This window comes from Acanthochromis polyacanthus, chromosome 16 (assembly GCF_021347895.1).
Source record: "Acanthochromis polyacanthus isolate Apoly-LR-REF ecotype Palm Island chromosome 16, KAUST_Apoly_ChrSc, whole genome shotgun sequence".
Taxonomy (NCBI): Eukaryota; Metazoa; Chordata; class Actinopteri; family Pomacentridae; genus Acanthochromis; species Acanthochromis polyacanthus.
The window spans coordinates 36,363,683-36,387,088 of NC_067128.1; the positions used below are offsets into that span (position 1 = coordinate 36,363,683).

The 23,406-nt window shown below is 38.8% G+C and overlaps 1 protein-coding gene across 4 annotated transcripts in view; it reads right to left on the bottom strand.

The window, feature by feature from the left end:
• itsn2a (intersectin 2a) overlaps positions 1-19,000 on the bottom strand; it is a 45,426-nt gene extending 26,426 nt beyond the window's left edge. Inside the window, exons 1-15 of one of the 4 annotated variants that reach the window (XM_051960573.1) lie at positions 18,882-19,000; positions 18,046-18,109; positions 16,983-17,158; positions 12,830-12,923; positions 10,693-10,835; positions 9,738-9,801; positions 7,053-7,190; positions 6,872-6,978; positions 6,529-6,791; positions 5,119-5,268; positions 4,902-5,042; positions 3,422-3,509; positions 3,209-3,348; positions 2,131-2,211; positions 1,033-1,172 (exon numbers count right to left, since the gene is read on the bottom strand). In XM_051960573.1, coding sequence (XP_051816533.1) covers positions 1,033-1,172; positions 2,131-2,211; positions 3,209-3,348; positions 3,422-3,509; positions 4,902-5,042; positions 5,119-5,268; positions 6,529-6,791; positions 6,872-6,978; positions 7,053-7,190; positions 9,738-9,801; positions 10,693-10,835; positions 12,830-12,923; positions 16,983-17,127 — 1,694 coding nt within the window. In that variant the 5' untranslated portion in view covers positions 17,128-17,158; positions 18,046-18,109; positions 18,882-19,000. Of the gene's footprint in view, positions 1-1,032; positions 1,173-2,130; positions 2,212-3,208; positions 3,349-3,421; positions 3,510-4,901; positions 5,043-5,118; positions 5,269-6,528; positions 6,792-6,871; positions 6,979-7,052; positions 7,191-9,737; positions 9,802-10,692; positions 10,836-12,829; positions 12,924-15,714; positions 16,244-16,982; positions 17,159-18,045; positions 18,110-18,881 lie in introns of those variants that run through there. The other 3 variants (XM_051960571.1, XM_051960572.1, XM_051960574.1) reach the window with 3 other exon arrangements.
• Between the last annotated feature and the right edge of the window lie 4,406 nt (positions 19,001-23,406).

The following is a 23,406-nucleotide window of genomic DNA, read 5'->3' on the forward strand; positions in this document are numbered from 1 at the left end:
ATTCCCCTCTACCTCTTCAGCAAGGGACATGTTAACCAGGTTAAGGAGTTTCTTGGGTCAGCAGTTCTCCACTTCGACTGTACACAACCTGGGCAAATCCCTGCCTCCCCATCCTGAGACGTCAAACGGTTTGCCAGAACTCAACCCACACCTGAGTCTCGGCTTCCACAACTACCAAAGCTGCAACCGTTTTGGTCAAACGGCACCTGTCTGCTACTTCAGGACACCCCCAAGCCAACCAGGCCCGAAAAGCCTCCTTCAATCTGGTGGCTTTCCTCACTGTGGGTTTTTAAGCTGTCTCCGTGGCAGGCATCACCGACCTTCAGGCCACAGCTCCTAACAGCTGCTTCTGCAATACAGGCTTTGGACATGACCCACTCTGAGTCTATGACCTCAACCTGCCTGGGGATGCAGGAGGAACTCTTCTAGAGGTGGGAGATGAAGACTCAACAGACAGACATTCCCAGTTCACCCTCACTACATGTTCGGGCTTACCAGGTCTGTCCGGTAGTCCTCCCTACGATCAGATCCAACTCACCACCAGGTGGAGATCAGTTGACAGCTCTGTTCCTCTTTTCACTCAAGTGTCTGAGACGTTCGGCCACAGGTCTGATGACAGGACAACAAAGTCTACCTTTTCCCTAAGGTGATCTGGTACCAAGTTCACTTTTGAGCCACCTGATGCTTGAACATGGTGTCTGCTATGGTCAATCCCACTATTACTGAAGTCCAATAATAGTCCAATGACAGAACACCACTTAGGTTCAGATCAGGTAGGCTGTTCCTTTCAATCAGCCTCTTCCAGGATTCTCCATTATTGCCATTGGAGTAGCATTTGAAGTGATGAAGTCCTCCAGTAGCATTTGAAGTGATGAAGTCCTCCAGTAGAACTGTGAAGTCCCCATTCAGAGCCCTTTCAGGAACCACCCAGAGGCTCCAAGAGCCCAGAACTCTGAGCTTCTGTTCGGTGCTTCAGTACAACCAGTCTGTTTTACTTCCACAGCGCCGTCACAGGTGCTCCTCCAGACTCACCTGGCTGCCTCCTCTTCCTCCCTCCTTCTCCTCTCTTGCTCTTCCTCTCTTCGTCTCTGCAGCTCCTTCAGTTTCTCCTCCTTCACTCTGTACAGATCATCCAGGACGTTCTGCTGCTTCACTTGCTTCTCCCTCAGCTCCTGAAGAAAAATTAGACAAAATCATCACAAAATGGGGATATTTAAAACGTATTGGCCCTTACAATGGAAAAAAGTGCAAAACTGTCAATAAAGGTTGTTATTGATGCCCCACAGAGTTACTGTAAGAGTATATATTTGGATCAATCCATATTTCTACTAAAATATAATCAGTCAACATTTTGCTGACCTTTGAAGCCTAAAAGTTAACAGTTTTTACTATTGTTGACTTGTGAATTGTCTTAAATGGCTCAGATGTGTGCAAAATTGTCCAAAACAACTCAAAAACGGTCTAAGATAACTCAAAATGGTCAAAATTGCTTCAAAATTGTCCAAAACATCAATAATAAATACGCTTCTGGATCTTAAAAATGGAAGAAAGTGCAAAATTTTCAATCAAGGGTGTTATTGTGTCACCAGAAAGTGTATTTATATGGATTGATCCATATTTCTACTAAAACACAGTCTTTGATTGATGTTTTTACCAACTTTTGAGGCTCTAACATTGGTAGAATTACAGTGAGCCAAGGTTTCAGATTTTTGCCATTTAAACATGTCGAGTCACAAAACAGTGAACCTCTGAACAGAATCTGAGACGGAGCAGCAACAAATTTCCTGAAATCAGTTAAAACTCACTGACCTGATGTAGAGCCTTGGGGGTTTGAAGGTTTTTCTGCATGTTTAAAACGAATCCAACACATGCAAAACTCACACAAACATGCAAATATGTACATGTGCATGAGAAGGGATCATATTTCTTCTTGTAAAGACAGAAACTGTGCAGTTTCAGAGTGTGTTTTACCCTCTGGCTGCTTCCTGTTTACACTGAAAACACAACAACGGACCAGGACCAGAGTTCAACAATGAATCAACAGAACAAGAAAGAAAAGGATGAGATGGAATCAACGTGGGATTAAAGGAAGATGAAGCCGGTGGGAAAGATTAGAGGAAGCAGGATAACCTTGATGAGGAGGAAGAGCTGAGTGAGGCAGGCCAGCAGAGACAGAAGGCCTCTCAGGACACAGTCATCCAGATCCCCAAACTGGGAGGAAAAACACCCAAGCAAGGTGGAAATACAAAATAAGACGAAGTGGAAAGAAACGGAAAACCATCCGAGGAGCAGCAGGAGGAAGACGAAGAGAAGGAGAGAGTTAAACACAGTTAGAAAATAAACGCAGAAGAGAAAAAGTCTTTAGTATCAGGATGGAGAGTGAGGAGGCAGGTATCAAGTTATCAGACTCTGTGAACAACAATAGTTCAGTAATGAGGTTTTCGTGGCCTGGAGGGTGAAACTCTGTGACCAGTTTAACAAAGTTTCTCTGCTTTAGGTTTCAAACTGCCTGCTTTTGTTCTGTTCCAGTAAATCCTGAGCTGAAGGACAAGAAAATAAAAGTCGGCTTCATAATAGTGAAGTAATCCACCGTTTAGTAATGCTGAAATAAGTTCAAACCCGATTATTTAAAGTCTTTTAAGTCTCACTCGACAGAAAATTACTTGAAATTTGTCCAAAATGACTTGAAACCTGTGCAGAATTTTAAAAAAACTTGTCAAAGATTTGACATTGTCCAAAAAGACTTAAAACCGTTCAAAAATGACTAAAAGTGTCCAAAATTACTCAATAATAACTCAATAAGTGCAATAATTTTAGCCTATTTTGTTTTAAATGAATAATCTGACATTTTGGGGAATCAATTTACCTAATTTGATTCCAAATTGTCCAAAATGACTTGAAGTCTGTCCAAATATTGTCCAAAATGTCTCAGATGCATCCAAAAATAACTCCAATATAATTTGAAGTGTCCTAAATGATAATAAATCATAAAACATCCACAAAATGACTGAAAAAACTGTCTACAATTGAAACAACTAAAACGAAAAAACAAACACTCATCCCTAAAAACACTGAACAAATGATGACACAGCAAGACTAACATCACTTCCAGGAAGCTGATTTCTGTTTCCTTTCAAAATAAAAATCTGTGATAATGACAGTAAATTCCTCGTCATGATCAGGTAGAACTACCAGATCCTGCTCTGACCTGCAGCTCCTTGTTGTACTGCTCCATCTGGGTCAGCTTGTCGGTGGTCTCCTTCTCCAGGAGGTCCAGCTGGTCCTTCAGACGGCGGCAGGTGAAGCTCTTCTCCGTCACGCTGCTGCTCAGCGAGTTCAGAGTTGAGGCTGGAAGAGAGGCTCAGAGGTCAGAAACAGGAAGCTTCAGGGTTTCATATCCTAGTAGATGTTCTCCACCTACAGGAGACTTTGTTCAGTCCGGTGTTTCTCAGCTTCTCCGTCAACTTCTGCTGCTCTGGAACCAGCTGGGCCAGTTTCCTCTGCCAGTCCTTCAGGAACAAACACAAGATGAAGAACCAGTGAGAAGAAGTTTCAGAGTCCCTAATACTGGTCCAAAAGACAAAGTGATGATCTAACATAACTAAAAATCTATCCATAAAGACTCAAAATGGATCTAAAAGGCTAAAACATTCTTCAAAATGAATCAAAGATGGCATCAAATAACTTCAAAATCGTCCCAAATCTTTTAAATCTGTCAAAAATAATATGACATTTTTCTAAAACTACTCAAAAAAGTCAAAAATTACCTTTAATGTGTCAAAAATGAGTTAAAATTTGTCCCAAATGACTCAAAATCTCCAAAGAAATGTTCAGTAAGGCCAAAAAGATCTACAATGACTCATGATGCTGCCACCACCATGCTTCACATCATGATGCTGCCTCCACCGTGCTTCATCATGATGCTGCCTCCACCGTGCTTCACATCATGATGCTGCCTCCACCATGCTTCACATCATGATGCTGCCACCACCGTGCTTTACATCATGATGCTGCCACCACCGTGATTCACATCATGATGCTGCCTCCACCATGCTTTACATCATGATGCTGCCACCACCGTGCTTCACGTCATGATGCTGCCACCACCGTGATTCACGTCATGATGCTGCCACCACCGTGATTCACATCATGATGCTGCCTCCACCGTGATTCACATCATGATGCTGCCTCCACCATGCTTTACATCATGATGCTGCCACCACCGTGCTTCACGTCATGATGCTGCCACCACCGTGCTTCACATCATGATGCTGCCACCACCGTGATTCACGTCATGATGCTGCCACCACCGTGATTCACGTCATGATGCTGCCACCACCGTGATTCACATCATGATGCTGCCTCCACCGTGATTCACATCATGATGCTGCCTCCACCATGCTTTACATCATGATGCTGCCACCACCGTGCTTCACATCATGATGCTGCCACCACCGTGCTTCACGTCATGATGCTGCCTCCACCATGCTTTACATCATGATGCTGCCACCACCGTGCTTCACATCATGATGCTGCCACCACCGTGCTTCACATCATGATGCTGCCACCACCGTGCTTCACATCATGATGCTGCCACCACCGTGCTTCACATCATGATGCTGCCTCCACCGTGCTTCACATCATGATGCTGCCACCACCGTGCTTCACTGTGTGGATAGTGTGTTCGTGGTGATGTTGGAACTCCTTCAGAGGAGTCATAGGTGTCTTGGTGGCCTCTCTCAATAGTCATAGGTGATTCTGTGGTAAAATAACTCTAATTTTTTCAGTTTTAACACTGAGAATCTGAACGTGAACTTCAGATTCAGTAAATTTTAATCGATAGACTCGCTGATATTTCAGAGTTTTATGTTTCAAACAGAACCATAAGCTGCTGGTTTCACCTCAAACTCCAGCTGCAAGGTGTTGATCTCAGTGATTCTTGCGTCTCTCTTCTGGTTGACCAGGTCCACCTCGGCCTTCTGGATCCTCCTCTTACTCTGGGCGTCACGGAGACAGTCGGAGATCTGCCTGTGCTTGTTGCCCTGGAGACCAAGCAGATGATGTCACTAGTTCAGCCTGTGGTTGGTGTAAAGATGCTCCTCAGCTTCATCATCTCACCACGGCCTCCAGCTCCAGCTCCAGACTCTTCTTCTTGGCTCGGAGTCGACTGATCTCCTCCTGCTCTCCATCCTTCCTCCTGTTCAGCTCCTCCCTCCTCCTCTGCTCCCACTCCTCCCTCCTCTGGCGCTCCATCTCCTGCTTCGCTGCCTGGAACCAGGAAAAGACGATTATCGAAACATGTTCACCGCTCTCTGGACAAACTTCAGGTTATTTTGGTCCAAACTTTTAAGCAGGTTTCTGTCATTTTGGACCTCTGTTTTTTAACATTTTGTGACAGATTTTGAGTAATTTTGAATGAGTTTGAGTGATTCTGGACAATTGGTGTGTAATCTGAGTCATTTTGGACAAACTTTGTGTTATTTTGTACAAATTTGAATTCATTTTAGATTATTTTTATCTTTTTTTAAACTAATTTTGAGTCATTTTCGATAATTTCTCATCTTATTTTGGACCGACTTTGTTTAATTTTAGAGCATTCTAAAATGCTCTGATTTTGGACTGATTTTGAACAATGTTAATTTATTTTTGTCAAATTTGGACAATTTGAATCCTATTTTGGACACATTTTCAGTCATTTGAACCATTTTAATCTTATTTTGGACAAATTTTGACGAATTCTATAAAATTTTAGTCCTATTTTGGACAAAATTAGTCTCATTTTGGATAATTTTATTCTTACTTTGGACAAATGTTGACAAATTTTGCACAATTTTAATCTAATTCTGGACACATTTTCAGTCATTTTAGACCATATTAATCTATTTTGGACCAATTTTAAATCATTTTGGACATTTTTAATCTTATTTAGAACAATTTTAGGAAGTTATATTCTTATTTTGGACAAATTTTGAGTCATCTTAGACAATTTTAGTCTATAAAGGACAATTTTAATCTAATTTAGGACATTTTTAATCTTATTTAGGACAATTTTGGACAATTTTATTCTTCTTCAGGACAATTTTGAACATTTTTGATCTTATTTTTGGACAAATTTTGAATCTTTTGAATCTTATTTGGTTCAAATTTGAAGTCATTTTGAACACATTTTGAATAATATTAGACGAGTTTTTACTCTTATGGACGATTTTGTCCTTTTTTAAAAAGCCATTTGGAAATTTTCCTTTAAGACCAATTTTAAGTCCATGTTGGATCAGTTTTTATCATTTAGAACAGATTTTAAGTCCATGTTGGATCAGTTTTTGACATTTAGAACAGATTTTTAGTCCTGTTGGATCAGTTTTTGACATTTAGAACAGATTTTTAGTCCTGTTGGATCAGTTTTTGACATTTAGAACAGATTTTTAGTCCTGTTGGATCAGTTTTTGACATTTAGAACAGATTTTTAGTCCTGTTGGATCAGCTTTTATCAGTCAGAACAGATGTTGAAGCTTTTTTCTTTCTCCTCACCTCCTTCCTCTCCAGCTCCCTCAGCCTCTCCTCCTCCCTCTGCCTCTCCATCTCCCTCTGCCTCTCCATCCTCCTCTCCTCCTCCATCCTCCGGCGGTTCTCCTGCTCCCGGGCCTCCCTCTCTCGGCGCTCCAGGGCCTCCCTCTCCTCCCTCTCCCTCCTCTCCTTCTCCTTCCTCTGCTGCTCCTCCAGGGCCAGCCGTCGTTTCTCCAGCTCGGCGCTGCCTCGAGCAAAGTTCTCCTTCAGCTTGTCCTCGAAGGACACTGAGAAACCAAGGCAGAGGAGGTGAGAACCAGGAAAACCTCCTTCTGAATAAAACATGTCAGCCTGCAGGAGACCTCACCGCTGCTCTTGTTCTTCTGAGGAGCTTCGACCTCCGTGGTGTCGATCAGACATGGAGTGATGTAGGGACTGGTTCCATTAACCAGCTCACTGGGCTTCACTCCTCCTCTGGAACAGGACATAAAGGATGTTTGTGACATTATTAAATATTTTATTGATGATTTAATGTGATTCTCTGGTACCTGAGAGATGGAGGAACCAGGTCCTGAGGCAGCGTGAGCGGCAGAGGACGTCCGGTCTTAGCCATGTCCACCAGATGCATCGCCAGAATGAACTCATCGGCTCGAAGCTGACCATCTTTATCCACGTCTGCTAACGTCCTGCAGGCAGAAAAACAACAAAAAACAACAGAAAACAACAAAATGTTAGCGTGAGAAGAGATCAGAATGTCCTGGGACTGCAGCAGAACCACCACAAGTCAGAAAACCACAGAACTTCTGAAGCTGATTGTGATGGAACTTCATCCTCCAGATTGTCAACACACTGCCACCACCGTGCTTCACATCATGATGCTGCCTCCATCGTGCTTCACATCATGATGCTGCCTCCACCGTGCTTCACATCATGATGCTGCCTCCACCGTGCTTCACATCATGATGCTGCCTCCACCGTGCTTCACATCATGATGCTGCCTCCACCGTGCTTCACATCATGATGCTGCCTCCACCGTGCTTCACGTCATGATGCTGCCACCACCGTGCTTCACATCATGATGCTTCCACCACCGTGCTTCACACCATGATGCTGCCTCCACCGTGCTTCACATCATGATGCTGCCTCCACCGTGCTTCACACCATGATGCTGCCACCACCGTGCTTCACATCATGATGCTTCCACCACCGTGCTTCACACCATGATGCTGCCTCCACCCTGCTTCACATCATGATGCTGCCACCACCGTGCTTCACACCATGATGCTGCCACCACCGTGCTTCACATCATGATGCTGCCTCCACCGTGCTTCACATCATGATGCTGCCTCCACCGTGCTTCACACCATGATGCTGCCTCCACCATGCTTCACATCATGATGCTGCCTCCACCGTGCTTCACGTCATGATGCTTCCACCACCATGCTTCACATCATGATGCTGCCTCCACCGTGCTTCACATCATGATGCTTCCACCACCGTGCTTCACATCATGATGCTTCCACCACCGTGCTTCACATCATGATGCTGCCTCCATCGTGCTTCACATCATGATGCTGCCTCCACCGTGCTTCACATCATGATGCTGCCTCCACCGTGCTTCACATCATGATGCTGCCTCCACCGTGCTTCACGTCATGATGCTGCCTCCACCGTGATTCACATCATGATGCTGCCACCACCCTGCTTCACGTCATGATGCTGCCACCACCGTGCTTCACATCATGATGCTTCCACCACCGTGCTTCACACCATGATGCTGCCTCCACCGTGCTTCACATCATGATGCTGCCTCCACCGTGCTTCACACCATGATGCTGCCACCACCGTGCTTCACATCATGATGCTTCCACCACCGTGCTTCACACCATGATGCTGCCTCCACCCTGCTTCACATCATGATGCTGCCACCACCGTGCTTCACACCATGATGCTGCCACCACCGTGCTTCACATCATGATGCTGCCTCCACCGTGCTTCACATCATGATGCTGCCTCCACCGTGCTTCACACCATGATGCTGCCTCCACCATGCTTCACATCATGATGCTGCCTCCACCGTGCTTCACGTCATGATGCTTCCACCACCATGCTTCACATCATGATGCTGCCTCCACCGTGCTTCACATCATGATGCTTCCACCACCGTGCTTCACATCATGATGCTTCCACCACCATGCTTCACATCATGATGCTGCCTCCACCGTGCTTCACGTCATGATGCTTCCACCACCATGCTTCACATCATGATGCTGCCTCCACCGTGCTTCACGTCATGATGCTTCCACCACCGTGCTTCACATCATGATGCTTCCACCACCATGCTTCACATCATGATGCTGCCTCCACCGTGCTTCACGTCATGATGCTTCCACCACCATGCTTCACATCATGATGCTGCCTCCACCGTGCTTCACGTCATGATGCTGCCACCACCGTGCTTCACACCATGATGCTTCCACCACCGTGCTTCACATCATGATGCTTCCACCACCATGCTTCACATCATGATGCTGCCTCCACCGTGCTTCACGTCATGATGCTTCCACCACCATGCTTCACATCATGATGCTGCCTCCACCGTGCTTCACGTCATGATGCTTCCACCACCGTGCTTCACATCATGATGCTTCCACCACCATGCTTCACATCATGATGCTGCCTCCACCGTGCTTCACGTCATAATGCTGCCTCCACCGTGCAGCACCACGTTGGACAGGTTTTTGGTATTTTGAACAAGCTTGAGTTATTCTCAACACATTCTGACCCATTTTTGTCAAAATGAGAGTCATCTTGGACCAATGTAAAGTCATTTTTTGGGCAATTTTGAAGAAACCGTGAATCATTTTTGACCAGATTGAAGTCATTTTCAAGATTTTTATTCTGTAATTGTAGCTATTTGTTGTCATTTTGGACCATCTTGAGTGAGTAAAATTGGACACATTTCAAAATCATTTTGACATTTCTTCCATTAAGGACAAATTCAATCTTTTGTCATGTAGGAAAGTTAAAAAAAAATCCTTGACAACAACACAAACGCTTGTATTTTCTCAGAAGGAGAACAGTTCCTTTAGTTTAGTTTTCCTTGGCAAATTATGGAAATATTTTCTGGTAAAAACTAATTAATAGATGCTATAAAAAGGCAGAGACAGGCGGATGAAGGATTAGTAGTTGGAACATGAATACATGAACAAACAAACTCAGTTTAAACTCACCAGATGGTTGCCAGCTGAGTCTGGGTCAGATTTGATGCCATCAGAGCGTTTCTAACTTGGGGTCCTGCAAAGTAAAGATTTTACATAAAGTTCATGTTGATCATTCAGTCTTTAGCCTCCAGTGACTCCTGGAACTATGACTTTTCTGTGTTGGAATCAATGATAATATTTGTCAGAAATAGTTTAGTTGAATTCTGCCCAGAGGAGTCAAAGATAAACCAGAAGACTTAACCCAGAAGAATTTAACTGGGGAGGAAATGGACACATTTAATCAAATATTAACATTTCTGTTTGTATATTTATGACCCAGCAGAGTCAGCAGCTGCAGTCAATCACAATCACTTATGCAAAGGCAAAAGGACACCAAGAAAATCTGATTAACACAGCTTTCTACATCACTGATAATTTAAGTTACTGTATGTATATTTTGACCCAGCAGACTTTGTCACATTTCCTATTTAAATTGGCCCAGAGGAGTCGGCAGCTGTAGTCAACCGTAATCATTAAGTAGGGGATAAGAGGCCACGAAGCTAAGAAATTTAGATTAAAATAACTGTCTACATCAACAAAACCAGTAATTAAAGTTGCTATATGTATATTTATGACCCAGCAGATTAAGTTAAGCTTCCTTTTTAACTCAGAGGAGTCAGCACCTGTAGTCGATCGTAATCACTCAGGAGAAGTTTAGAGGCTGTGAAACTACAAGAATTAGATTAAAACAACTTCCTACATCACCTAAACTGGTAAAGTTGCTGGATGTATATATTTCACACTGCAGATTAAATTTCCCACTTAAATTTACTCAAAGGAGTCAGGAGCTGTAGTCGATTGTAATCACTCAGGAGAAGTTTAGAGGCCGTGAAACTACAAAAATTAGATTAAAACAACTTTCTGCATCACCTAAACTGGTAATTACAGTTGCTTTATGTATACATTTGATGCTGCAGAAACTCACCTGACAGGTATCCACTCATGAGTTTGTCCAGAGTGTTGAACTGCTGTCGGTATTTGAGCCTGGACGCCTGAGGAACCGCCCAGTCGCTGGAGCCCATCTTTGGAGAGTTACTGGCCAGAGAGGTGGTGGAGGACGAGTTGGAACTGTGACAATAAAAACAGGAACGCAAAGACGTCACCTACAGCAGATATTCTGTGGTCAGCATCTTCCTCCACTTCCAGCCGCTAATTGCTGGGAGACTCCCCGGAGTTATTTCAGCTCTTAATTAGCAGCAGACAATGACTCGGCACTAATCAGCCGCTGTACTTCCAAAACAATGTCTGTGTTTGTCTTGGAGGAATGCTTTATTCTCCTCGTTACGGCCGGCTGGAAACAAAAGAGGAGGTTCAGGGAGACAATGGAGATGAAGTGTTGGATCCTCCTCCTGCCTCGGGGCTCGTCTGCCTTTATATCTGCTAATTAGAGCCGAGAAATTTAGATTAAATGTTGGCTTTGGAAACGGAAAGCAAAAGAAAAAACGTTCCAAGTCTCCAGTGATGTTATAAAGGGAGAGCCTCGTCTTATTTTGTAGCATGAAACTGTTAAATTAGCCTATTTTGCAGGAGGAAACTGTTAAATCGTCTTTTTTCTAAAAATTAAACTGCAAAAATCATCTTATTTTGAAGAATTAAATTGTTAAATTGTCTTATTTTCAGGTATAGAACAGCAAAATCATCTTTTTTACATATAAACCTGTGAAATCTTATTTTGAAGAGTAAAATTGGTAAATTGTCTTATTTTGAAGTATAAACCATTAAATTGTCCTATTATTAGGTATAAAACCGCTAAATCATCTTATTTTGAAGTATTTACCTGTTCCTGTCCTTACCGTTCCACCTCCACCTGAGTTTTGTGCGTCTAAAGATTCTCCAGAACAAAGAAACCAGATTCTGTTTCTGTCTTTTATGAAACCAAACAAAACACCTGGAGGAGGACGCTAGAACCTGAAACTACACAAACCCTCCCTGTTTCCTCTTTAGTCCTCCTTACATCCCATAATCGTAGTCTGGGAGTCGACTCCTAACTGACCGACAATGCGTGGAATCAATAAAACAACCAGAAAGACACACAAAAATAGTCAAAACAAACACAAAAGAGACACAAAAACACAAAAAAAAGACCAGAAAAAGACAAAAATTTGGTCCAAGGACACAAAAAACATGCAAAATACAAACTGGTGCAAAACCAACACAAACAGAGATACAAAATAATACAAAACAACTATCAAGAGACACAAAACAGCCTAAAAGAGATCGAAAAGACAGAAAACTGACAAAAAGCGACACAAAATAAACATAAACTGGTGAAAAACCAACACTAACAGAGACGCAAAACAAATATCAAGAGACACAAAACAGCCACAAAAACACAAAAAATGACAAAAAGACACAGAAAAGACAGAAAACTGACTAAAAGAGACACAAAATGAACACAAACAGATGAAAAACAACAGCAAAGACACCCAAAATGAGTATAATGGTAAAAAAAATAGAGAGCAGTTTTATTTTCAGTCCAAACTCCAGATTTCCGTTGTTTCCATGACGTCTTTCTCTAAGAATGTTTGAGTTCAAACAAACCCACTTCCTGAACCAGATCATCTGATTTCACATCTTCCTGTTTCTCTCTAATCTCTGAGTTCCTCCAACTGAATCCTTTCACAATAAAAGCCTCAGATTCTCGAGTACACTAAGCCTACTGAAAAATGGATTTATATATGAGAAAGTGTGTCCAATCTTATGTATTTGCAAATAAAATTAATAATAATTGTTTTTTTGTTTGATTGTGAAATTATACACTTTTACTGTTTTTATTTATTTATTTTACATTTTTACAGTTTTTAGTGTATTTTTTTCTTGCACCTTCCTGCCTGATTTTAACAGTTCATTTTTATGGATTTTACAGATATTTTTAGTTGTGTGCCTGGTTTTGTTCTTTTTTCAGTCAAAGTGTAAACTAGTACTTTTTATGTGATTTATTCGATATTATTTGTAATTTAACATTATTGCTTCATAATATTATGGGTAGAGTTTCCATCACATCATGATGACCGGGTGTTATGCTAATAATATTTAGTATTATTATTATGATTTAAACTGACCTGCTGGATCCGAGGTCGAGCAGAGAGTTTGCCTTCGACATGCCGCTGGACGGAGAAAACGTCATCGGAGACGAGAAACCAGACAGAGGCAGCGCTGTGGGAACAAAAACACAGAAATAAATACACAGAAAACTGTACATAAAACTATACATATATATATATATATATATATATATAAATATATATACACATATAGCTGCCCAAGTTTCAAAGTAAAAGCACAGAAAATAGCATGAATTCACATGAAGTTACCTGTAAAATATATATTTTTTGACATGTTACAGATTAACGTTTACAAATTAATTTACATAACAACATAGTTCACTAGATAATCTTTTCAATATGTAAATATAAAAGTGTACACATTAATTTACATCTTAACTATAAAACTGGAAACACTTTCCACTTTATAATCTTTTTTTAAAAATTCTATTTATTTTTTAGATTTAATTTATAATCTTTTTTAATTCAATTCATGTTTTTTAGATTTAAATAAATTTTTACATAAACTGTAAATAATTTCCACTTTGTCGACTTTTATAAAAATTATATTTTATATAGATGCATATGCATTACATATGCATTTAAATCGGCTAATAAACCATTGTTTCATAGACATTTGTAGATAATGTATTTTTGGCAGGATTGTGCCAGATTTTCAAAGTAAAAGCACTGAAAAAAGCATGAATTTACATGTTGACTGTAAAATAAAAGGACAAACAGTAAATACTGTAATAAAAGGTGGTAATTAGTTGTTCTGCAGCGTTTCCAGTCCTCCTCCTCCTGTTAAATAATGTGTGGCGTGTTGGACTGCAGCTGTCCTTGAACATCTAATCTTATCTGCTGCTCATTTACAGTCGCTGCACACAGGAGAGCTGCATGTTTATCGACACGGAAACCACGAGGTCTTCTGCAGCTCTGCAGCGAAAGAACAAACCAGGAGGTCGTTTGGTGGTTTGAAGAGCCAGAAACTGAACAGATTCAAGAGGAAAACTCACCAGATCTGATCCTGGACCAGATTAAAGCTCCAGATCTGATCCTGGACCAGATTAAAGCTCCAGATCTGATCCTGGATCTGTAAATATTCCAGCAGGAGGACTTCTGCAGCAGCCGGCTCTAAATCATTTACTGAGTTTCTTATCAGCCGGTTTCATAAGAGGAGGTAAAAATATCTCAGCAGCAAACAGACGCTGATTATTTCTGTTTTTATGAAACTGTACATTTACTGTGTGCTGTTTAGAAAAAAATGAAAATAAAAATACTGTCAATCTTGTATATTCTGTTCATTGTTTCCATATTATATTTTAGATATTCTATTCACTGTATTTCATTTTTTAAAATTTCATTTCACTTTATTTTTGTTTTTGTTTCATTTTACTTCATTTTATTTCATTTTATTTTAGGTCACTTTATTTTATTTCAAATTTATTTCATTTATATTTTACTTTATAATACTTAATTTCATTTTATTTTTTATCTAATTTCATTTTTATTTTATTTCTATTTTGCTTTATTTAATTTAATTTAATTTTTAATGTATTTTATTTTATTTCACTTCATTTTATGTCATTTTGATTTACTTTAAATGTATTTTATTTATATTTGATCTCATTCTATTTTATTTCATATTATTTCCTTTATTTTATTTTATTTCATTTTATTTTACATTCATTTAATTCAATTTAATGTAATTTAATAAATATTACTGCGATATTCATTTGGATTTTCCTGCTGGAGATGTTTAATGTCGAGCTGAGTTTAGCTACTTTATATGTTATGTTAATTTAAACAAGTCGATCCACTTGTTAGAATCCTAGTTCCTCGTCTCTCTAAACGAGTCCTTCCTCGTCTCTCTAAACGAGTCGCTCCTCGTCTCTCTAAACGAGTCGCTCCTCGTCTCTCTAAACGAGTCCTTCCTCCTCTCTCTAAACGAGTCGCTCCTCGTCTCTCTAAACGAGTCCTTCCTCCTCTCTCTAAACGAGTCGTCCCTCCTCTCTCTAAACGAGTCGCTGCTCGTCTCTCTAAACGAGTCCTTCCTCCTCTCTCTAAACGAGTCGCTCCTCCTCTCTCTAAACGAGTCCTTCCTCCTCTCTCTAAACGAGTCGTCCCTCCTCTCTCTAAACGAGTCGCTGCTTGTCTCTCTAAACGAGTCGCTGCTCGTCTCTCTAAACGAGTCGCTGCTCGGCTCTCCAAACGAGTCGTTCTTCCTCTCTCTAAACGAGTCGTTCTTCCTCTCTAAACAAGTCGCTCCTCGTCTCTCTAAACGAGTCGCTCCTCGTCTCTCTAAACGAGTCGCTCCTCGTCTCTCTAAACGAGTCCTTCCTCCTCTCTCTAAACGAGTCGTCCCTCCTCTCTCTAAACGAGTCGCTCCTCGTCTCTCTAAACGAGTCGCTCCTCGTCTCTCTAAACGAGTCCTTCCTCCTCTCTCTAAACGAGTCGCTCCTCGTCTCTCTAAACGAGTCGCTCCTCGTCTCTCTAAACGAGTCCTTCCTCCTCTCTCTAAACGAGTCGCTCCTCGTCTCTCTAAACGAGTCCTTCCTCCTCTCTCTAAACGAGTCGTCCCTCCTCTCTCTAAACGAGTCGCTGCTCGTCTCTCTAAACGAGTCGCTGCTCGGCTCTCTAAACGAGTCGTTCTTCCTCTCTCTAAACGAGTCGTTCTTCCTCTCTAAACAAGTCGCTCCTCGTCTCTCTAAACGAGTCGCTCCTCGTCTCTCTAAACGAGTCGCTCCTCGTCTCTCTAAACGAGTCGTTCTTCCTCTCTCTAAACGAGTCGTTCTTCCTCTCTAAACAAGTCGCTCCTCGTCTCTCTAAACGAGTCGCTCCTCGTCTCTCTAAACGAGTCGCTCCTCGTCTCTCTAAACCCACCGTTGGTCTCCAGAACCGACCTGAGTTGTTGGGGACCAGCGGAGGCGTCAGCAGGCTGCCGTTGTGGAGGCCGAGGAGGGGCAGAGAGACGGGGACCAGAGGCTGGACCAGAGGGGGGACCAGAGGCTGGACCAGAGGCTGGACCATGGAGGGGTTAGCGGGGACGGGGGTTAGGATGGACATGGAGGACATGGAGGACATGGAGGACAGACCCACGGACAGGTTGGCATAGAACCCATTCCTGGAGGAGGAAACAGATGATCAGGAGACACTGGAGGGAAAATGGATTAATTCAATTTACTGCAGCTACACTGGAAAAAATAAAGGGATTTTAACTGTGATTTATAAAAAGAAGTTAGTGTAACTTTTACATTAAATTACAGATAATATCTGGAAAAATGACACAAAAAAGAATTCATTTATATCTAACGTCCACATCAGAAATATGTATTTTTCAAATATTTACATTTATATGTAACATTTTACTTCTTACTGTGCTTAAATTAGCAAAAATAAAAATAGTAACAAACAAAAACAATATTTTACAGTAATTTTCTATAATTAAAAAGAAAAAAATATGTTTTCATTTTTAAAATGCATATATCATCCTTTTTCTTTATTTAATTTGATTTAATTTTACTTCATTTCATTTATATTTTATTTAATTGAAATGTTTCCATTTTTCTGTATTTTTTCTGTACGTGTATGGTCATTTTTTCTGATTTGTAAAATTTCAGATAATATGTAGTAAACTTACAGGAAAAAAATGAACACGCTAACAGTGAAATCACTGAGAAAATTATTAATAATGTTCACATCAAAATTAGTTTTTATTTTTAAAATATGACAGAAATTATGACCATATTTATCATAAAATCTAGGCTTGTTTTACAAAAGTATTTGCAATTACTGAAATAAAAATATATACATATTAAGGATAAAAAGTAATTAAAAAATTATTTAACAGATTGACCGTGTTTAGTTAAATTACAGATAATAATAATATAATAAGATAATATTTTACCAAAAATCCATCTGAAATATTTATAATATCTAAATAATAATAGATGAGATACTTTTTCTTCCATTTGTTTTTAATGCATCTTTCTGGTAACATTGCTGCTAAATTCTTACTTTTTTAACAGAATATTTTTTTCAGTGTAGTGCAGTTCTATTAGTCTGAATGAAGTTCTGCATCTAAAACATGCAGATAAAAATCTAACAGAGCAGTGCTGTTAGAGGCTGATGAATGAACACTAATCTGCTAATCTTCAGCTTTATTTCCTACCAAACCGGGCTGCCTGGGGGCCGCCGGTTCCACCGCTGGAGGCCGGGTTCTGCTTCATGACGAGCGGCAGCGACGCCGGCAGGTTTCTGCCCTGAAGCTTCAGCTTGATCAGCTTCATGGCGATAGAAAACTCCAGACGGTCCATCTTCCCATCGCCGTCCAGGTCGGCCAGATTCCTGAGGAGCAGATAAACATGGTCTGAATGTTATTTATTGTTTGTTTATTAGTGTTTTCTTGTTGTTTAGATGGTAGAAAAGGCAGATTATACAGACAACAACACACTTTTATACCTAAATATAGAAATAATCTAAAGTGTTGTTTAGTTTCTACAGATTTCTCTTAATTTAGAGACAATATCCAGTAAAACCACAGAAAAAACAAATAAGAACAAAGAAACACTGAGGAAAAACATTTGACAGTAAAATTACACAATTTTTAAAGGTATTTAATTTAGCAAAAAATATTATAGGATATATTATAAGATATTTGCAGTTTTTTCTAAAATTAAAATGCTGAAAGTTTTGCTTTAACTATTATCTGACAGAATTTATTTAGTTATATAAAATATATTTATATTAAAACTTATTCTGTAAAGTGTAGTCAAAATGTAAATAAAGATTTATTTAGTTTTCTGTCTTTTACCAGTTTTTATTTGCAATTTAAATTTAACATAAAATAAATAATATAAATAATACAATTAATTTTGCTAGAATTTATGTATGAATTTGTACAGAGAAAATCTGTAAAATAACAGTTAAAATAATAATTTATCGGGGTTTCCAATTACATATATTCATACATTCAAATTATAGCAAATATTTGAAAACATTTTTTTCACATTTAAATACAGTAAAACACAGTTTATGATTCAAATGTTATAAATGAATAGATTCCAAAAAATGAAATAAACAACAGTTAACAGTTATTTTAGTCCCTAATTTACATACTTAAATAATAGTAAATATCTGTAAAATATTCATATTTCTTCAGATTTAAATACAGTTACAGGACCAGGACCAGGACCAGGACCAGGACCAGGACCAGGACCAGGACCAGGACTCACCAGATCTCAGCCAGAACAGCAGCAGGAAGTCCAGACTGGAGGAAGAACTTTCTGGCCTGTTCTCCTGCAGCAGACGACAGACGGATCAGTGGAGGTTCAATGGATGATTGATAGATCAATGTTATCAATAGATAATAATCAATAGATAGTCATAAATAAATAATTATCAATAGATAGTAATAAATAAAGAATTATCAATAGATAGTAATAAATAAATAATTATCAATAGATAGTAATAAATAAATAATTATCAATAGATAGTAATAAATAAATAATTATCAATAGATAATAATCAATAGATAGTCATAAATAAATAATTATCAATAGATAATAATCAATAGATAGTCATAAATAAATAATTATCAATAGATAATAATCAATAGATAGTCATAAATAAATAATTATCAATAGATAATAATCAATAAATAATTATCAATAGATAATAATCAATAGATAGTAATAAATAAATAATTATCAATCGATAATAATCAATAAATAATTATCAATAGATAATAATCAATAAATAATTATCAATAGATAATAATCAATAGATAGTAATAAATAAATAATTATCAATAGATAATAATAAATAAATAATTATCAATAGATAGTAATAAATAAATAATTATCAATAGATAATAATAAATAATAATCAATAGATAATAATCAATAGATATTAATAAATAAATAATTATCAATAGATAATAATCAATAGATAATAATAAATAAATAATTATCAATAGATAAATCAATAGATAGTAATAAATAAATAATAATCAATAAATAATATCAATAGATAATAATAAATAAATAATATCAATAGATAATAATCAGACCTGAGACGTGTCCCAGGACCGGGTTGAGGCTGTCAAACTGTTTGTCATGTTTCCCTCTCTCCTCTGCAGTGACGACCCAAAGACCAGATCACCTGGAAAACCAGAACCAGAACCAGCACCTGGATCAGACTAAGCAGGTCCACAGATCCACCAGAACCAGAAACCTGGATCAGACTGCAGCAGGTTCCACAGATCCACCAGACCAGAACCTGGATCAGACTGCAGCAGGTCCACAGATCCACCAGAACCAGAACCTGGATCAGACTGCAGCAGGTCCACAGATCCACCAGAACCAGAACCTGGATCAGACTGCAGCAGGTCCACAGATCCACCAGAACCAGAACCTGGATCAGACTGCAGCAGGTCCACAGATCCACCAGAACCAGAACTTTAGATTTATGTTAATCCGGTTTAAACCGGCACTGATCCAGTTTAATTTTTCTACGAGCAGAAAGATGTCCAGCTAACTCGAACCTCTGATGATCAAAAAAAACCATTTCTAGAACCGGGTTCTGTTAAAATAATAAATTCTGTTCTCCTCCACTCAGCTGGGACAAAATTTGTGTCATTTTTGTATCGTTTTGTATTTTTTCTGTGATTATTTTGGTCTTTTGTGTCCTTTTTGTATGTTTTTGTCCTTTTAGTATCATTTTGTTCTACTTGTGTCTCTTTTGTATCTTCTTGTGTCATTTTTTGTGTCATTTCTGCATCTTTTTGTAATTTCTCTGTTTTTTTTGGTCTTTTTGGTCATTTGTGCATGTTTTGTGTCCTTTTTGCATCACTTTAACATCTTTGTGTAACTTTCTGTTTTAGCATAAGCTGTGCATCTACTTGGGCTATTTTTCTCTCTTTGCATCATTCTGAGTCCTGCTGACAGAAGTCGTCTCCGAGTTCGCTTTCCTTCTCTTCCCTTCGCTTTCCTTTCTTCCCTTCTTCCCTTCGCTTTCCTTCGCTTCCTTTCCTTCGCTTTCCTTCTCTTCCTTCGCTTTCCTTCTCTTCCTCTTCCTTCCTTCTTCTCTTTCCTTCTCTTCCTTCCTTTCTCTCTTTCCTCCTCTTTCCGTCTCTTTCCTTCTCGTTCCTTCTCTTTCCCTTCTTTCCTCTCTTTCCTCCTCTTTCCTTCTCTTTCCTTCTCTCCTTCGCTTTCTTCTTTCTTTCTTTCTTTCTCTCCTTGCTTTTCTCTTCTTTTTTTTTTCTCGTTCCTTCTCTTTCTCTCTTTCTTCTCGTTCCTTCTCTTTCTCCTCTTTTCTTCTCTTCCTTCTCTTCCTTCTTCGTGGTCGATGTTTCCACAGAGCTGCAGGACTTTAATTGAAAATAACAGAAGAATCTTCACAGATTTAAAGCAGAATGTGAGCGACAGGATTTTAACGCTGAATAATTCCCTCCCAGATGAACTCTCTGACATGATTAAAGTACAGAAGCAGCAGCTGGAGCAAGTTCATGTTCGTCATGAATTAAATACGGAGTCAAAACTCGATCTCAGCTTCAGTGGAGGCAGAAGAAGGATCAATTAATCATCGAGCTCAGCAGGAGTTATAGATCAGAGACTGTTCTGCAGGATGAAGCTGTTAGTGCGACACAAGTGACTTATGATGATTATTATTGGAGATAAAGCAGCTCATTTTACATTCTTTTTGCTTTCTGTCATTTTTGGTCTATTGTCTCATTTTTGTATTTTAGTGTATTTTTTGGTCTATTGTGTCATTTTCATTTGTGTCATTTTGTGTCTATATGTGTCATTTTCTATCTTTTTGTCATTTCTCTGTTCACTTGATCTATTTGTGTCATATTTTTGGTCTGTTCTATCATTTTTGCATCTTTTGTGTCAATTTTACTTTTTAGTGTCTTGTTTTTTTGTCTGTCATGTCCTTCTGCCTTCTTCGTGCCATTTTTTGACTTTTTCTGTCATTTTTAGTGTATTTGTGTTATTTTGCATCTGTTTAATGTCATTTAAATGTAATTTTTCTCTATTTTGAGCCTTAAATTGAAAAAGCACACATCGATGTTCAGACCTCTGATTTATCACAGAACACTGACCCACTTCAGCGGGACAAAATCTAACTTTTCTTCAGCTCGCTGATGACAGACGGACTCCCTGATGGTGAGGCTTGCCATGGCACACAACCCCAAAGAAATCCGTCAAAACTTAAGGTGCGAAGACATGACGTGTGAGCTCTAAAGAGTAAAATGATAAAAAAAAACCAAAGCAAATAAATGAAATGATACTAAACATGGCTGAATGTTGCTGTAGGAACAGATTTGAATAAAATTAGACCAAACCAGGATATTTATCAGAATCACGTGAAATTAAAGCACAGTTACTGCATCTGTAATTCTGACAGAACTGAGAATCATATTTTGACTAATTTCATTACAGATTAAAAATGATAATAAAAAAATTTGCCTAATTCCATCCATTCTTTCAATTCCTAAAAACCGTTACCGTCAGACCGGACAGAGCACGGTCTACTGTTGGATGTTTGAGCTGCTAATGCAGACTTTTGGTTCTTTTCTATCGTGTTTGCAGCTCAGCGTAAAACCTGAGGATGAGCACACATGTTTTGTGTCATTGTATGTGACTTTGCAGTTCTGTACTCTGTGACCATGTTGTGTACCATATTTAGTTTTGCTGTTTTTTCTTTTTTTAGTCGCTTTGTGTCTCGTTTCAGTCATTTTTTTTAAAATGACACAAAATAACACAATATGACAAAAAATGACAGAAAACCTGTAAAAATCACACAAATAAATAAAAAAATGATTAAAAATGTGCAAAAGATGCAAAAAAAATGACACAACACACCAAGAATGATAAAGAAATCCAAACTGCATCCATTCTTTCAGGGTTTCTCGTCAGACAGAGCAGCGTCTACTGCTGGATTTCTGAGCTGCTAACGCAGACTTCTGGCTCTTTTCTTATCAGATGTTGCAGTCCTACACCATACATGCTGCTGCTGTCCCACTTATCTGCTGAGGCCTCCTGACACGCTGTGGATCTCCGACAGGCCGAGCCGAGGCCACGTTAGCTTCACGTCCAGCTGTGCTAAATATCAGCTCTGTCTCACTACAATGAGGAGAACCCTCTCTGCTCAGATTAATTACCGCTCGTTCCTTCTGCTGACGGGGGGACGTGGGCTAGGAGCTAACGCTGTAGCTGTAGAGCAGGTTTACCTGGACAGGTGCAGCTGCTCTGGATACAGAAACCAGGATGTTCTGCTGCAGTGATGCTTTTTATGTTTTTAGGATTAGTTCTATTTCTGATCTTTAATCCACTTCAGAGCTCATCATAATTCTGGAGTTGGACAGTTTAAAGGAGAAATTCTCAAAAAGGAAAGTTTAATATCAGCATTTTTGATAGTTAGAACTAATCACACAAAGAAACAAAATACCACGAATAGATGAATAAATCATGCAAAAAAGATCAAAAAATGACAAAAAGACGTAAAGAAATTACACAAATAGAGAAAAATGACACAAAACATGCAAAAATGACACAAATAGACCAAAAAATTACACAAAGCGACAACAAATGCCACAAAAACACTAAAAAAATGACATAAATACACCAAAAGTGACAAAAAAGATACAATAATGACACAAATAGACAGAAAATGACACAAATAGACCAAAAAATGACACAAAAATGACACAAATACACAAAAAATGACACAGGAAGGTGCAAACATGACAGACATGGACAAAAATTTACTCAAAAAGATGCAAAATGACACAAAAACAAGCAAACATGACACAAACAGATCAAAAAATGACACAAAAAGACACAAAAAGATGTAAAAATGACACAAGTAGATGAAAAATGACACAAAAAGACGCAAAAAGATGCAAAAATGACACAAGTAGATCAAAACAACACAAAAAGACACAAAAACATGCAAAAATGACACAAATAGACCAAAAAATGACACAAAGCGACAACAAATGCCACAAAACACTAAAAAAATGACATAAATACACCAAAAAGTGACAAAAAAAGATACAATAATGACACAAATAGACAAAAAAAATGACACAAAAATGACACAAATAGACCAAAAAATGACACAAAAATGACACAAATACACAAAAAACGACACAAAAAGGTGCAAACATGACAGACATGGACAAAAATTTACTCAAAAAGATGCAAAATGACACAAAAACAAGCAAACATGACACAAATAGATCAAAAAATGACACAAGAGACACAAAAGATGCAAAAATGACACAAGTAGATCAAAAATGACACAAAAAGACGCAAAAATACACAAAAGCTTGCAAAAATGACACAAAAATGAAACAAATAGACCAAAAATTACACAAAAAGAAGAACAAATGACAGGCTGAGACTAAAAAGTGACACAAAAAGACGCAAAAATGAAACAGAACAAAAAATGACAAAAAGATGTAAAATTATAGAAAAAGATGCAAAATGACACAATAGACAAAAAGATGCAAAAACACACAAAACATGCAAAAATGAGACAAAAATGAAACAAATAGACCAAAAATGACACAAAAAGACACGAGCAGC